Genomic DNA, 17,099 nt, shown 5'->3' with positions numbered 1-17,099 from the left:
ATCTAGAATGATACTTGTATTCTACCAGATACGTGTATACTGACAGTAACCTTAATTATTATAGAATTATAAAATTGTCTTCTCGTATCAATACCCTTTGTGTCTTTACAAGGTATTTAATACGAAAATCAAAATAATCAGCTACTTTTTGTACTTCAATAGCTTTGAAGGGAGTTATTATGATGTAGGATCATCAGACGTAGATTTTTGTGTATTACATAAAAGTTCAACGAACTAGTGTATCATTAGACCGAATATATTATGTTTCACTTTTGAATTGAACCACACAGCATATATTCATATACGTTTAGAATTTAAAGTAATATTGCAAAGAGGAACCAAAAAACGTCAGTTACGGGTTAGTTGTCTACTGCTGGGCGTCGGCATGTTTATTTACTAAGGGCCATTTCGACATGTTTATAAACTAAGGGACTATATTTATTTTTTAGTTCAACAAGTACTCTTCTAAGGGACCTGTTCGAAAAGTTTATTGTAGTACAGAGTACCTTCAATCTTGCTTTCATATATCAGCTGACTCATAACGTGACGTCTTAAAACCAATTTCAAAATTGATAATTTATCAGTGATTAATTTAAATTTATTTAATTGACTTATCAAAAACGCCCACAAATTCGTATGTCGGGAATTAGAAAACATCAATATGTGTGTGGTTAAAAGAATTTTATTCTCAAAATCTCAAGTTCACCACTCACTCTATCAATTATTCATGTAAAACCATTCCGAAAATGTTGCTTAGAGAGCCTATTTTCTTGTTTTTTTGGCTTTTTTGTTTTGTTTTTTTTAACCATTTTTATGTTATAAAAACATTTGTTATATATGTAACTCATTATGACGACAAAGCAACTCTTTATAACGATACAATTACTCATGATAACGACTCATTCAATCGTTGTAACGACATAGTCACTCGTTGTTATGACATAACAAGAAGTTATAATGACACAGTCACTTATAAAGACATCGTAACTGAACTCATTTTAACAACAGTCACTCGTTATAACGACGTAATAACGAGCTATAACAACATAGTTATTAGTTATTACGACAAAGACATTCGTTTTAATGATCGAGCTAACTACGTACAATGTTATAGAATGTCTTTATTTGATCAAAATTAAGCATCTACGGCTAGTGGTATCTTTAAAAAATCATATCGATTATGTTGGTAATGCATATGATACTACACTAGTCACTATGTAAACTTATGTATTAATATCTGCCTTTTGTAACATACCTATACTCTGTGAGGGAAATAAAGTCTTTACCTTGAAATATTCTATTGCCAAAACTTACAAGCATCTCCAACAACTATAAGAGATGTAGTAAATAGTTCTCGTAGAATCGAATGAGGAGTTATTGGTAACTGTAAAATGTGTAATAGAAAGCAATAAATATTGAATTTATGAACTGCAAATTTTAAAAATAATTAGGCTTACAAACGTCTTGTTAGTTATAGATATAAGAAATATCTTTCATTTAAAGACAGTTGTATATGATTTTTTTTCTGTTTATTATGTGTTTCTTAAAATATGTTGGTGTATCCATTTTAGCTAGATAATATCTTCTCATCGAAAGACTTATGACTAAACGGTGCTGGTGATTCCTCCATCTTTAAAACCTCTAATTTAATCCGTCACTTAACTTGGTAGCACTTTAACTCTTAATTGAAAGTAATTTTCACTACAAGTTTCTTGCACAATTTTACAAAATACAACTTTCCCTATTGTTTTATTACTATGCGTTCATTGTTGTCTTAGCACTGTTAATTTGACACTTTTTTACTTTGTGAACTATCAAAAATGAATAAAAAAATAAAGACAATCATTTAAAGTAAAATTTATCTAAATCACGTAAATAAAAAAAAAATAAGTTTACCAAAAAAAAAAAAAAAAAAAAAAACGATGGATATAGCAAGGTTTTGATATATTTTAGCGCCAAGTTTATTGTTTCTTATTTAAGAACATATTCGCGGTTATTCCACACAATAATGACATTTCCTTGAACTGAACATTAAACAATGGTATTTTTTCCTTTTTTGTGATTATCATAACAGGAATAAAGACTAAACATGTGTTTTTTAGTTTGATATAAGGTTACTGTTCAGAAAACCAGAGTTTAACATCTACATACAACATGTTATCAAATGTTTCCGAGATAAAAGTACCAGGAGAGACCTGTCTTCCCAAGTCAGATATGACGTGTAGAATAATCCCCACAGCTCCACAGATTTTAAAGAATTTTACGCTTTATTCTAATATGACGTGCTTCAATTTTGGAAGCTCTTTAGACCATAGCCATGATTTAAAAAGGTGATAAACACATTACCAACATTTTGTGCGACACATTGGCTGCGTGTATTAAAACATATCGCTATCGCTCGGGGTAAAACAGTGCGGATATGGTGACGACAACAAATGCACGAATTTAAATACAAAATACTTTCAGAGATCACTAAAAGGTCTCTAACAACTGTAAAGTCACCTGTAAGTGAGCTCCAAAAGGTCCCGACAACAAAAGTTATCCGCGGTAACAGAACAATGACTATTCTTCAAAATTAAATTAAATTGTTTTGTTTGTTTGTTGGGGTTTAACGTCCGAGCAGCAATATTTCAGCTATATTCAGACGATGAACATGAAATTGATGACAAAATGAACATGAAATGATGAAATGAAAAAGGGATGGGACACAAAGACAACGGGGTCGACAAATTTTGATTGCCACTGGAAATAGGGAGAAGTAGGTAGGGTCGGGCAATTTAGCCTCCTGTGGCGGAGCTCTGTGGTTCCTACACCGGGAGAATACCACAGTAGGGTTCTTCAACGTTCGAGGAACGTGGTATCTTTTCCAACACGGTGCACCACTATGGTTTGCGGTCAGGTTTTCCGTATTATAGCCTGACAACCCCAGCATGTAACACGCCAGGGGTACCCCATTCCACCACCTGGGGCACACATCCCAGTTGCTCTGTGGGCAGATCGCCCTAGCCCCCGGCTAGGGTTCTGAGCACTATTTAGTCGCCTTTTTCGACAAGCTTAGCGCTGCTGCAAGCCTATTCTTTTAACACCCGGACCTGCACGGGGCCAAAAAAAAAAAAATAAATAAATTAAAACAAAACGTAATATAACATTAATGACCAACAGACGTCTAGCATAATGCATAGGCAAGAGTTGTGGTGTTCATTAATATTTTGTTTTAAAAAAGAAATGGATGATTCGTTTTTTTATAATTAAGGTAAAAATATAAAATATGGAATGTAATCAAATCATATGAATGCTTGAGCAAACTTTAATAAACAATGTATGAGTATTATATACGAATACCATACGTATCGGTCAGATATTATCTACAGTGTACTGACATATACTGCAGGGTTTCATATTTTGCAAAAATACAAAGCAGGATTAATACATGCTTCAAGCTAGACCCATACTTACAAGTTTATTTTCTAGTCAAATAATCTGTGTTTTTTTCCGGTGAAAGTGATGGCATTTAGTATCTGTCGATTAAAGCTTATGATGGATCAATCAGTAAAGGTTAACCTTGTAAACCATTAAATTGGAGTTCGTTGAATTGTCTTTACCCTCAGAATGTTAATCTTTGGGTTTTTTTTGCATTGCAATTGACATTTAGTCAATCACATTATTGACAACTGTTCTTTTGTATGTAATGATCTTATTAATTCAACTTGTAAAAACCGATTAGACCGAGAAGACGCTAAAGAAAAGGTAAGCCGGATTTTTCTGCTAAAAGTTTTTTGTTCGATTAACCATTTGATTTATCAGTTTTTGATATTTTGCATTTTTGTGTATTTTTCTTCTTTTCCTCGAAAGTTAAGCGCAACAGAAAAATATAATCTAACAAAAGATGTTGGGTTGTTTTCTTTATATTGATAATGTAAAAACTTAATTCTTATTGTTAAAGACGTAGGGGGCTGAAAAATACTACAAATTACAAAAATAAATTTAGATATGAGGTAAATACATGTCGAAATCATTTTTATTTCACAAAAGTCGAATGTGGTTATCAAGATTGAATATTTCGATAGCTTCAAAACTGAATATCATTTAGACGTTTGAAAGAATATCAACGACCTATATTTTTATTCGTTGTTGCTTTCTTCACTTTACTGCTGTATGACTTTTATTTTGCCTGTTATATCGACGGCCCCTCTTTGCAAAAAAAAAAAAAAAATAATAAAATTGGTACGTGAGTACACGTTTTTCATTGTTATAATTCAGTATTCAATACACGTATTACCTTTTTGGTACATGAGTACATTTTATATCGAGGGGTTCTATATCAAAACCCAATTTAGACGTTAACTCTTTGTGTTGAATTTTTACCTAGCTTCTAATTTTTGTTTGTTTGATTATTCTTGCTTTCTTTCCCTTCCAGTTTCATTTTCGTTTCGTAAAGTAGTAGTCCATGGACTGGAAATGTTCACCGTGCACCATCACTCATTAAGTATGGTTCTTTCTAAAAAAAAAAAAAATAACCAGGCATGGGATGATTCATCATATCTCAAGAAAATCAATGAAACTGTTCAAATACATTTGTTATGTCCAAAAACAACTCTTCGTATGTTACTAAATTTTAAGTGTTAATTTCTCCAGTGGGCAACTTTGCAACAGTTTCTATGAGCCTACTGAAGGAATTCCATTCAAAAAAATATTTGGGATTACGAAATGCATGAATCACTAATATTAAATGAAATAATATTAAATGACATCAAGTCATTCTTGAATATTATCATAACGGTAGAAAATAAACATATTATGTATGTAGCTTCATGTATCCCAATGTTATAGCTCTCTAGTGTCATCAAGAAATTTAAATTGTGTTGTGGTCATACTTAAATTTCTTTGTTATTAAATGCACCATTAAATCGCTAAAAGTGAAAACTGATAATTATAAAAACCCTGAGAATTTTTATGCTTCAGTAAAAATGCTTATTTGTTATATATCTATTTAGCACTATCGCAATTATTATTTTAAGAAGTTTTGATGACTGATGGCAATTAGAATGGTCAGAATTTATATAAAAATACTTAAAAAGGAGATATCCCAGTTTTTTTTTTTTTTATATATAAAAGCCGCATTAAAATGACTGTACAAGTCGTTGCGCTGATTTTATAGATTATATTATTTTCTACGTCGTGAAATGCGATCTGCCTCATGTTATACGAACTGAGGAGACTCAGTGACTTTATGTTGCCAAATACTAAACAAATCTTATTTGATGAATGTTTTATACATGTACCGTTAAGAAAAACATTTTCATTGCATTGTCTAAACAACCGAATTTGACGCTTTCACTGACCTTGCGGCCCTCTGATCTTTTGTAAACAAATATATACTATAAAACGGGATATGAATAGAGACGTTGTTTGAGTCTCAGCTGTCATATTTTGTTTATTTTTCTGAAGGTACAATTTCTATTATAAACTATTTATACACACAAGATATATAGCTAATTTCACCGTATATGAACTCAGGACATAAAACAAGTGTAATACCGACGTGACGAATGGTCCCATGTCTTCTGTTACAGTACTTTAGTACATGACAAATTAAATCCTACCGTAAAAACGGACAATCTCTACAAGCTTGCGGAAAATTGTCTACCGCAACGTTATAAACAAAGAGACACAGTTCATTTCTCAAATACTATTAGAGCCTGACTGAGGCATTCCGGAAGACCGGAAGTAGGATTAGTCATGAAATTTGGCCACAAACGAAAATCCGGTGTAAATTTCGCAACTCATCAAGTAAGTCTTACATAACTAATCTAAATAAAAAAAAATAAAAATGTTTTAAACTACTTTATAATTGATTTGAACAGATTCGAAAAGATTAATGCAGTTATTTCTGAATTAAATGTTACCGTCGCACTCTGTCAGTTGTAAAATTTATGTAATAGTTGCATAAGTTGATGACAATTATGACAATGACTCAGTTATTTTACTGTTAAGTAGTTAAGGGAAAACTAATTCATTTATGGCTTTTGGCTCTCTCTTATCTGAAATTCTATTTATGCATCAAATTTGAAAAAAAGGATTGCATGTTTTTTCTGTAGTAGACAACGTCAAAGGATCGAAATACAAAAAAGAAGAAATATAAACGGTACACTATATATAGCATGTGCCGAAATTAATTCTGGTTTTATATGCGCTTTTTGATACGATTTTTAAAGTTTCTCACAGAATACAAAAAAAACCTTTTTCAGGTTTATTTTACCTTTCATGCATATTTTGTGACTACAAATTAAATATGTTTAACTTTTCTCTTGTGCTATTGCTGATTTCTTGTGCTTAGTTAATCGAGCCGAATTTCACGTGCTAATTAGTTGAAACTGACTTTTTGTCTACATTTTTGTATCCATCTGATATTAATTGCATCCATCTTATTCATATTCTGTATAATTAACTTCATCAATACTTGCCAATCTCGATGTGACAAGCTGAAGTTTATTTTTACAATGATCATGATGACGCATTATCAAGTAGAGAAGGTTAAAATGGGCACACTATGTTTGTTCCTTTCTAATCCACTTTTGATCACTAGTTGTTAATTAACATTCATTATTGCGTTGCAAAGTATTCAAATTACATTATTAATGTAAATAAGGGTAATAACCAAGCTACTTAGCGCCAAGGCAGTTATTCAAAACACGGATAGCAACAGGCAGAATCTTAAGAGAAGATCATTGTGATTTTCCAGACATGATAAAGGCGTTCTTGATTCCGAAAACGTTGAAATAATGGGTGTAGCCAGTTGGTATAACCCTCTTTACGCTAAAAAGATTCGTATATAACCAGGTAACCAGAATTTCTACTGATTAGTACTGTAGATAGTGTGCCTGTTATCAGTACTATAAAAAACTGAATACGGCTCGGTAGGATTCGGACTGATTAACTTTTAAACACTGTCATGTGTAATGACCACTACCCACTGTTGTATAATTTTGTACCCCCGCTCCGTAGGAGAGGGGTGTACTGTTTTATCTGTGTCCGTCATTCTGTCATTCCGTAACACATTTGTTTTCGTAACAAAATTTCTAGCTTCTGTAAACCACATGCTGTTTGTATTTATACAAATAATCAAATGGATGTATGTGATTGAGGAATGCGCTTTTGTACTCGTATGACATATACTTCCTCTTACTGTTGACCGAAAGTAACTTGAATTTTTTTCCGTAAATAGTGCTAATATACATAATTTTGTCATATTTTACTCGTCAGCTGTAAATTACAAGTTGCTGATAAATTGTTCTAAGCTTCCTATAGTGATGTTGTATCGTGGAATGCGTGTTTATACTAATATGATATCTATTACTATATTTCTTATTGTAACTGAGTATAGTTCGATGTATGCTTTGATTCTTTTGCAACCGACTTTGGCAATGAGTAAAAAAAATTCTGATCCATTAAAACAAGTAGAAACTATCAACAACTTTGTATTGGCGACACGCACCTGTTGGAGAGAACTTGTCGAATTACTTCTGTAAATCATCTTGGTAATCGTGGCCAATGGATGTGGCATTTCCAATGTCCTTTGACCAGTGTATACATTTATTTCTCTCGTCACAGCAGAACATCGAACTTTTGACATGCCATGTATTGTTCTGTCTTGTTCTCCTTTCAATTTTCATGACTGCTATTTTTTTGTTAATTTTTGAGTTTAAGACATCTTAAAGAGGCTGACTGTACAGCTGATCTGATCAGAAAGAAATAATATCGTTTGGCTAGATCCTTTAATCTCAGTTTCCGCTAAATAGATGACGTATTATCTTTAAACAATTCTAATTTCGGGGATTTGATACATCACACCTACCCAAAAGAACTTGAGATAAAGGATATTACAGACACTGTGAAGTCATCCTCATATCTTGACCTACACTTAGAAATCGACGGTAAGGTAAAACTATTGACCAAACTTTACGACAAACGTGATGACTTTTCATTCAGAATTGTCAACGTTCCTTTCGTCTGTGGCAACATCCCTTCGGCTCCTGCGTATGGAGTATTCATATCACAATTCATACGTTATGGCAGAGCTTGCCGAAACTACGCAAACTTTTTGTATCGCGCTAGAACTCTAACAAAATAGGCTTCTGGAACAGGGTCATGTTGCTACAAGATTGAAGTCATCACTACAGAAGTTTTATGGTCGTCATCATGAACTCGTAGATCGCTATGGTGTATCCATCAGCACCATGAAAACTGATTTATTCAACGGGTCATAGACTTGACTTTTTATGAGCAACTCGGCGGGTGTTTCTAGAAAAGCAGAGGACGCTTAACCTACCGGTGCACCTGGTCCATGCTGCAAGTTTTTAGTGGAGTCCGAGTTGCTCATTTACTTTTGTTACTTTGTATGTATGATTTTAGTTACTTTATGTTCTTTGTTGTGTATGTCTGTTTTCCATGTCTGGTCTTTGTCCCTGGAATACATTCTTTTGATTACCGCTATAACCTTGGTTCCCTTGATTACTCTTTCAGTTACTTTGTTTACCTCATCTTATTGATGGTCTGTACCTATTATATCGTAGTTGCTTTGACCATAGGTCAATGATTGAGTAGTTCATTACGCTTGTTTTGCAGACTATTATTTTGTTAATATTTAATATGATATAGCATCAGGCATTTCTTATGATAATTTTGTGTATGTTGTGGTGTCATTCAGCGTTAACATAATCAGTCTATATTGTCAATGTAATGCTCAAAGTTAACATTAAGGAACATGAGATTGAAACAGACATTCATTTCACCAACTCTCGCTGGTACATAAGTATTGTATTAATGTTTACTATTTTGATATAGATGGATGATTATCTCTCCTAATTTTGACTACGTATGCATGTACCACGAGTGATAAATTGTAACCGGAAGAATAAACAATTTTTAATAATTGGCCGTGTATTTGTAGTTTCATACAATATCACATTAGGTATAAATACTTAAGCCTAATTTTGATTTGCCTAAAAGTAGGTAGGATTTCGAACAAAATCATATTATTGACTGGATATAATTTTTACGCACAGCGTAACAGGATGTCCTCCCATCTCCCCCATTCTAACAGGAGCATTTTAAATCTGTTTGTTATGCCTCTGATTTTTGTTTGGATTTTACTGCCTTTTTATTTTTTTAAGTGGCGGCCACGTTTGAAATTTTAAAACCTTTGTGCATATCTACGTAAAGCCGATATAGGGGTCTATTTTTATGACAAGTTTGGTTTTAATCCATTTTGCCGTTTCTGAGCAGATGCACGGACATGACTGAGGTTAGACGAAAGAAAAAAAAAAAAAAAAAAAAAAAAAAAAAAGAAGTGAAATCAGTATGTTCCCCACTTCCTTGGGGGATCATAATAAGGAAAAGGGATACTTTTATAAAAAAAGAAACCTTCAAATAAATTTAATCATAACGTAATCTTTACCATCTGTCCATATAAGATAATGAATTTATTTTTTTAATAATAGCAGTCTTCACTCGCAAACAATCAGGGAGGCCGTTTTACAATATGTAACATTTTTCATCATTCTATTCTATTTCTTATGGTCGACTGATCGATCCTTTGCTAAGTTTTCTGTTAGCATATTGGACACCCAACTTGTGAAGATAAACATAATTTTCTATGTTATTTAGCTAATTTCCAAAGAGGTTTTATAATTAAATGCAATTCAAACGTACAATTTCATTAATAAGATAGAATATTCTTACATTAATGTTGAAAATACCGCAACCAACAATTAGTTCAAACAGTCAAGCTTGACGCCTGAAAAGCACATTTTGTTTAAAATCTTCTTCGCAGGATATATTGAAAAATAGTACTGAAATTAACCTGACAATACAAAATATATGTATAAAAATATGAGATGTGGTTTGATTGCCAATGAGGTATTCATCCACCAAATGCCAAGGAACGAACAATTAAACTTGTACAGGTGTCGCCAATTCGAATACTACCAATACAAAATATTAAAGCATGGTATAACTGACATTATGAATTGAGAGGATAAGCTATTATTTAGCTTGGTGTTAAAATGCAATAGAATATTTTTTCTAACAAGACAGAAAGGTCTGTTATTTTGAAAAAAATTGTATCAAATTAAATTGATGAAAAGATTCGGAAACTAGCACTGAATGAGAAATTATTTATGTGAAATGAGGTCCACGTTCCTCTTTTATTTTGATAATTTGTATTAATATCATCGTTGATAACCCAGGGTGGCTTCTGTAGTAGATCACTTCTTCTTAAATAGGTGACGCCAGTAAGCTTGGGTTTCGAGGACGTATATATATACGATCGGGTGAAGATTTTATGAAGGAATTTTATGTAAAATTATAAATTAAAATAATCTTTTGAAAATTTTTGTTAAACAATTCTAATCTCGGCAAATACACTATATCATCAAAACAGAATGGTAATTCAGACACCCAGAAACATAGCCAAAACGTTAAAACACGAACCATACTGGCTCCACAAACACAATTCAGACACCCAGAAACATAGCAAAAACGTTAAAAATACAAAATGGAATGGCTCCAAATGCACAATACAGACACCAGAAACAAAGCCAAAACATTACAACACGAAACAAAGTGGCTCCACATACACAGTTCAGACACTAGAAACAGTCAGAACGTTAAAACACGAAACGGAGTGACTCCACACACAATTCAGTCATCAGAACCAGCCAAAACGTTATCAGACGAAACGGAGTGATTCCACATACTCAATGTAGGCACCAAAAACATATCCAAAACATGAAAACACGAAACAGAGTGGCTTCACTTACACAATTCAGGCACCCAGAAACATAGCCAAAACGTTAAAACACGAACCATTCTGGCTCCACAAACACAATTCAGACACCCAGAAACATAGCCAAAACGTTACAACACGAACCATACTGGCTCCACAAACACAATTCAGACACCAGAAACATAGACAAAACGTGACAACACGAAACAGACTGGATGCAAATAAACAATGATTATAAGACAACACAATATTATGCAGTTACACATAAAACTGAGATAAAAAAAAACTTAAGCACTAGCAATGTGAACTCCCTCATAAAATCCGGAAGTGATACCAGATGCCTCGGCAGGGTAAGCAGGTATGCGTGATTTACGTTGGACTCTCATTCTCGTAAGCTGCGTTATAAAGATTATCTTGTAACTTTTACGATGTATATGAAAATTCATAACTTGACACCCAACAGTAATTATTGCAATAATACTACAATAAAAGTGTAAACGAAATGACTAGATTTCTACCAAATATGATTTATGTGGTGTGGACATCGGTTATTATTATTAGGAAATCTGAATTTAGGTCATCCATGCTATCAGTACTTTGATATAGATATCCTTGACGGTGAATATCGAATGCAATATCACATATTTGCTGCTTTGAAGTTGCTTATTTATGATTTATTGCATTATATTAACATCTAATATTACTTATATGAACGTCAATGTATATTCGGATATTTGAAATTATCAAGACGTGAACAACGACATTAAGCAGTCTTCCTTAATGTTTAATGATTTTAGTCTATAGTGTACCATAATAACATGTACACTTAAATGTTATACATGAAGTATGTCACAATTCTTAGAAAAGCAATTTTTCAAAAATGTCAAATTGCACCATTGTGCATTATTGCATAATAGACATTTAATATTTTTCAATGAATGATTCACATTGCATTTGTTGTATTGTTACAAATTATAATTTTCAAAAATAATTTATTCATAAAAGCAACTGTCGATAATTAGGACGTATTAATCTAAATAACATTCCTTATTGACACCAATGAATTCAGATTTCTAGCCTTCATATCTTTATATAGAAATTTTATGTGGCCTGTCTAAATAAATGATTTACAATGTATTCATTACCCAACTAATATATAATCATGTACTACTACAAAATCATATGTATATGTCAGGTAAAATGATTGAGAGCTAATTACAGTTGACCTATTGTAGGCATTGTCTTTCTGGTATGATTGTATGATCCCAAATTACAAATTATCCTGCACTGTTTTTGTTATAAATGCGGACTACAGCCTAGATATGACCTAAAAACATATATATCAAAATAAGACTTACCTGTAGAATACCAAACTGAATATATGATAGAAAATAAGATTTACGTGCGGAATACCAAACTGACTATATGTCAGAAAATAAAATTTACCTGTGGAATACCAAAACTGACTATCTGTCAGAAAATAAGATTTACCTGTGGAATACCAAAACTGACTATATGTCAGAAAATAGAGTATGCCATCAGTATCAAAACTATTAGATGATTTAACCTGTTTTGTTTTGTCACCAGATAAAACAAGATTAATGTGATTTAAGGCTTTGTCAGATCTATTTGTACTCAGTTGTTTGTTATAATAATGCAGTTAAGTGCTCCATATTTTGTTTGGTTGACTAAGGATGCGTTTACCAGAATTTTAACATGTACAACAGAAAAACAACCCCCCCCCCCCGCCCAAAAACAAAAAACTGTTTTCTTAACTTTACATGTTGGATTACATAGCTTTTGTTATTTGTTACTAGTATTACATTCTTACTTATAATATGATAAAATAGTTTCCATGAAATATTTTCTGCTTGATGTCTTGGTCGTATTTGGGCTATTCTTTTTATGCAGAGTCCGTTTGTCCATTTGTTTTGTCCAATCATTTGACGTGAGTTATGTCTTGTTGTTAAGTATTGAAAGGGTAATGCATAAATAACTTGTTAGTTTGTTTATAAATTGTATTGTTTTATGAATGCATCGTAAAGGCTGTTAAATGCATGTGCTCACTGACATGTCCATTTAAAAATCTATATTTGAAACAGCAAGGAAGTAAGAGAAGATATGCCTATGCTTGCGATAGGATTTTAATAGAAATAAGTCAAATTCTTACGTTTGATAATGGTTTATATATATATTTATAATATATAAGAGAATTGACGTTATATATATATATATATATATATATATATATATATATATATATATATATATATATATATATATATATATAACGTCAATTCTCTTCAAGGTGCAAGCAAATAAAACATTTAGGAGTTTAATCATTCAAATGGATTAACACATAGTCCACCTTAGAACACTTTAAATGCAAATCTCAATTTAAAGCTCGATCAAGTATCAAAAAATGCGAACATCCCTGACCGGAAATAATTAAAACCACATCGGATGACATATTGTTTGTTATGAGTTTTCGTTACAAGGTCCAATAGATTTTTTTAAATATCTATTTCAATGTCGTTTATCATACCGAGTAATATAAATTATAAAAAAAGGCTAGAATATATATATATATATATTGTAACTATATATGGTTCAGAAGATATAAACAGAAATGCCTCTGGACAAAATAATGTATAATAGTGTCATAAGGTTTTAACACCAACATCTTTTAACATAAAACTCAATGAACATGGTACGGACAGTAAAAACAAAACAAACCTTTATTTGTATTTATTTTCAGTAATGACGAATATCCCGGTGATTTTGGCTATTGTCTCTTGTCTTGTACAATCAACAATACAGTCCCGACTTGAAGGTAAGAAAATAATTTTTGTCCTTTATAAAATTATGTTATTTGTTCATATTTATTTGTGATAATAGTATTTTTAATTATGCGGTGTCCGTAAACAATGATCATGTATTTTGTTGTAAATACAGCATTTTTGGACATCTAAAAAAAGTCTTGAGAAAGATAATACCCAATACGCGGTGCATTTTTTTTCTGATCTTATACAAAATCATAATGGCATATATATATTTTCAATAAACTTATAGTGTTCAAGTAATGTTAAAATAAAATGTTTAAATTATTTTTTAAAAAATATGCCTAAATTTTGAACACACTATTATTGCGTGGCTATACCTTAATCGCACCCACTCCAACTAGGAATTGTGTCAATATTTGTTGTTGCGGGGCTCCCGGACAGTTTGAATACTGCAATACTCTCTTATACAAATGTATGATAAATTGTTAATTCTGACCTCTGTATGTCTTGTTTCGTTTTCACCTTTAATTTATTTTTATGTTACTTGAGTATGTATGGGAAACTCTCTGTACCTGTGTATAATGATGTTCTGGGGCCAGCTGTAGCCTGTCCTGTCATGTGAGGACTTTTTCGTCGTTTATTGAAGAACCAATGGGTGGCCTTGGGCTGATATTTTCATCCCGGTGGGGTTGTTGTCTCTTTGACATATACACCTTACCTTTTCTCGTAATATTACATTGCAAAATCTGTATAATATGTCTAATCAATCTGCACAAATATCATATTAATTCAGGACATTTTAAAAAAAATGATGTATTTCGATTAAATTAATCGGAAATATTAAACAAATATCGCCCAGTTCGTTGACAAAATATAGAATATAGCATAATTTTAAACGCATCTATGTAGCTATTGACCATTGTCAAATGTCACTCCATTACAACAGTACAAGATAAGCGACAGGGTTATATGTCGACATTGATGTAAAGATATACAAATGTCATGTCTGATTTGACAAGGTAATAATTGAATATCAGTGCTGAAAGCCGCAGACCTTGACGGTCTTCTCAACTAGTTGTGATTTCTTGCTGTTTTGATGAATTGTTCTTTCGTTATAACCACAAAAGAATGCAGTTTACATGATATGGATGGATCAAAGGAATTTAGAAAATACTTAATTTAACCTGGAAATAAAATTTCTGACATAATGTGAGATATATGATAAACGACCACATGAATTTAAGAATTTATATAAATGATTTGACAGCTATATTCTAATTTTATTCCAATGATATAAGTAAAATGTTATTTTAGACAACTGGAAAATCAAACCTATAAATATATAAATTTAATAATAAATCTTAAGATCTGAATAACTATTGTTTACTATGTTGAAGTATTGAACTATTTAGTTATGTACTCAAACTTATATTGTAAACAAAATTTAATTATTGTGCAAGAATGGTATTTACGTTTATCTCGAGTCGGATCACGAAGTTATAGGTGATAAGTTGTTATGAAATATTCATAACAATACGCAAAAGATTTATTTCCATATAAAAAAACTCACAATAAAAAAAAAGTATTGACATTAAATAAAACAAACTTTGACCGTTTCAATTATTGCTTCTAACAATAAAAAAAAAGGCAATTAAGGTAGATCATACCTAATATCTCTTATATATAAAATTTTCTGGTTTTGATCCTTGAATGAACATGATTTAGAATTCCAATGTGAAAAAACATAGGCCACCAAAATTTATTTCGTTGTAATTTAGCCTTGATAAAGACAATTTACAACATTTTATATGGACTCTGCTGGTTATTTTAACTATTTTGCAATCTTTTAACTATTAGTATTTAGAATGTCTTATTTATTTGTATTAAGAACACTTAACTGACATTCTGTCATATTTCAACCAGATAATATAGGGCCATCGCACTCTTTTTCTTGTAATATTTAAAAGAAAACTTAAATTCCCATTACATTTCTACATCAAACATTGTCCCACCAATTATCTTCCCTTGAAAGAGGCCATTTTTTGTAATAATGTACAAATACTTTAATCGTATTATTTGTTCATCATTTCAAACACTTTTAGTTAATTGAAAGTAAATATTTTTGTACAACTTTGCAAAATGACAGATAAGAACCCTTTGTGTAATATATCTTCCTTAAACGCTGATACGTTATACGGCTGGATATGTATATACTGTTTTCTTTGGTTTTGTATTTTAAAATATCTTATATGTCAAACGGTATGAAAAAATCGATCTAATTACGAAGCATTTATATTCAAATATTATTAGTTATGCTTGTACTTTTTCGATTATGCTATGGTTTGAAAATCTCTTCATTCCATTGTTAGAATTGTTCAATTCCGTTTGGCTACATCCTTTAATCTCAGTTTCCGCTATATAGATGACGTATTATCTTTAAACAATCCTAATTTTGGGGATTTGATACATCACATCTACCCAAAAGAACTTGAGATAAAGGATACTACAGACACTGTGAAGTCAGCCTCATATCTTGACCTACACTTAGAAATCGATGGTAAAGTAAAACTATTGACCAAACTTTACGACAAACGTGATGACTTTTCATTCAGAATTGTCAACTTTCCTTTCATCTGTGGCAACATCCCTTCAGCACCTGCGTATGGAGTGTTCATATCACAATTCATATGTTATGCCAGAGCTTGCCGAAACTACGCAAACTTTTTGTATCGCGCTAGAACTCAACAAATAGGCTTCTGGAACAGGGTTATGTTGCTACAAGATTGAAGTCATCACTACAGAAGTTTTATGGTCGTCATCATGAACTCGTGGATCGTTATAGTGTATCCATCTGCACCATGAAAACTGATTTATTCAACGGGTCATAGTTTTCCTTTCCTCGTTTGTCTATCCCTGACTTGACCTTTTATGAGTAACTCGGCGGGTATTTCTATAAAAGCAGAGGACGCTTACTCTACTGGTACACCTGGTCCATGCTCCCAGTTTTTAGTGAAGTGCGAGTTGCTCATTTGCTTTTGTTACTTTGTATGTATGATTTTAGTTACTTTATGTTCTTTGTTGTGTATGTATGTTTTCCATGTCTGGTCTTTGTCCCTGGATTGCATTCTTTTGATTACCGCTATAACCTTGGTTCCCTTGATTATTCTGTCTTAGGTTATCATGACCATCCATGTATAAGACAGTGTGAAGAAGATGAGGAGCCTAAGGAATGTACATACGACTTCACCGTAGAGTATTACTACACATTAACTCAGGCTTGTTATGATTGTCCTTATAACATCACAGATTGTCTACGACCTCACTGTGTATCGGCCGATGGAATATCACGTGGTCTTATAACCGTCAACCGCATGTTACCTGGTCCTTCCATACATGTGAGTAAGAAGTTGTTTACTATTTGATATTTAAATTATGGAAAAAGCAAAGATTAAAAAAGGAAGATATTTACTGAAAGATTGTACAATACTCTAAACAGCGTGACGATATATACATTTTTAATGTACAGAGAG

At 32.0% G+C, this 17,099-nt stretch overlaps 1 protein-coding gene across 2 annotated transcripts in view; it reads left to right on the top strand.

Moving 5' to 3' along the window:
- The window catches only part of LOC148615793 (multicopper oxidase 3-like), a 30,002-nt gene that overhangs the window by 4,253 nt on the left and 8,650 nt on the right, over nt 1–17,099 (top strand). The window contains exons 1-3 of one of the 2 annotated variants that reach the window (XM_088582381.1): nt 5,765–5,790; nt 13,545–13,619; nt 16,744–16,964. In XM_088582381.1, coding sequence (XP_088438507.1) covers nt 13,547–13,619; nt 16,744–16,964 — 294 coding nt within the window. In that variant the 5' untranslated portion in view covers nt 5,765–5,790; nt 13,545–13,546. Of the gene's footprint in view, nt 1–5,764; nt 5,791–13,544; nt 13,620–16,743; nt 16,965–17,099 lie in introns of those variants that run through there. The other variant, XM_088582380.1, reaches the window with a different exon arrangement.

The sequence above is a fragment of the Perna viridis genome, chromosome 5 (genome assembly GCF_037379345.1).
Source record: "Perna viridis isolate PV_CMFRI_1.1 ecotype Kerala chromosome 5, ASM3737934v1, whole genome shotgun sequence".
Classification (NCBI taxonomy): Eukaryota; Metazoa; Mollusca; class Bivalvia; order Mytilida; family Mytilidae; genus Perna; species Perna viridis.
This window is presented reverse-complemented; position numbering and strand designations above follow the sequence as displayed.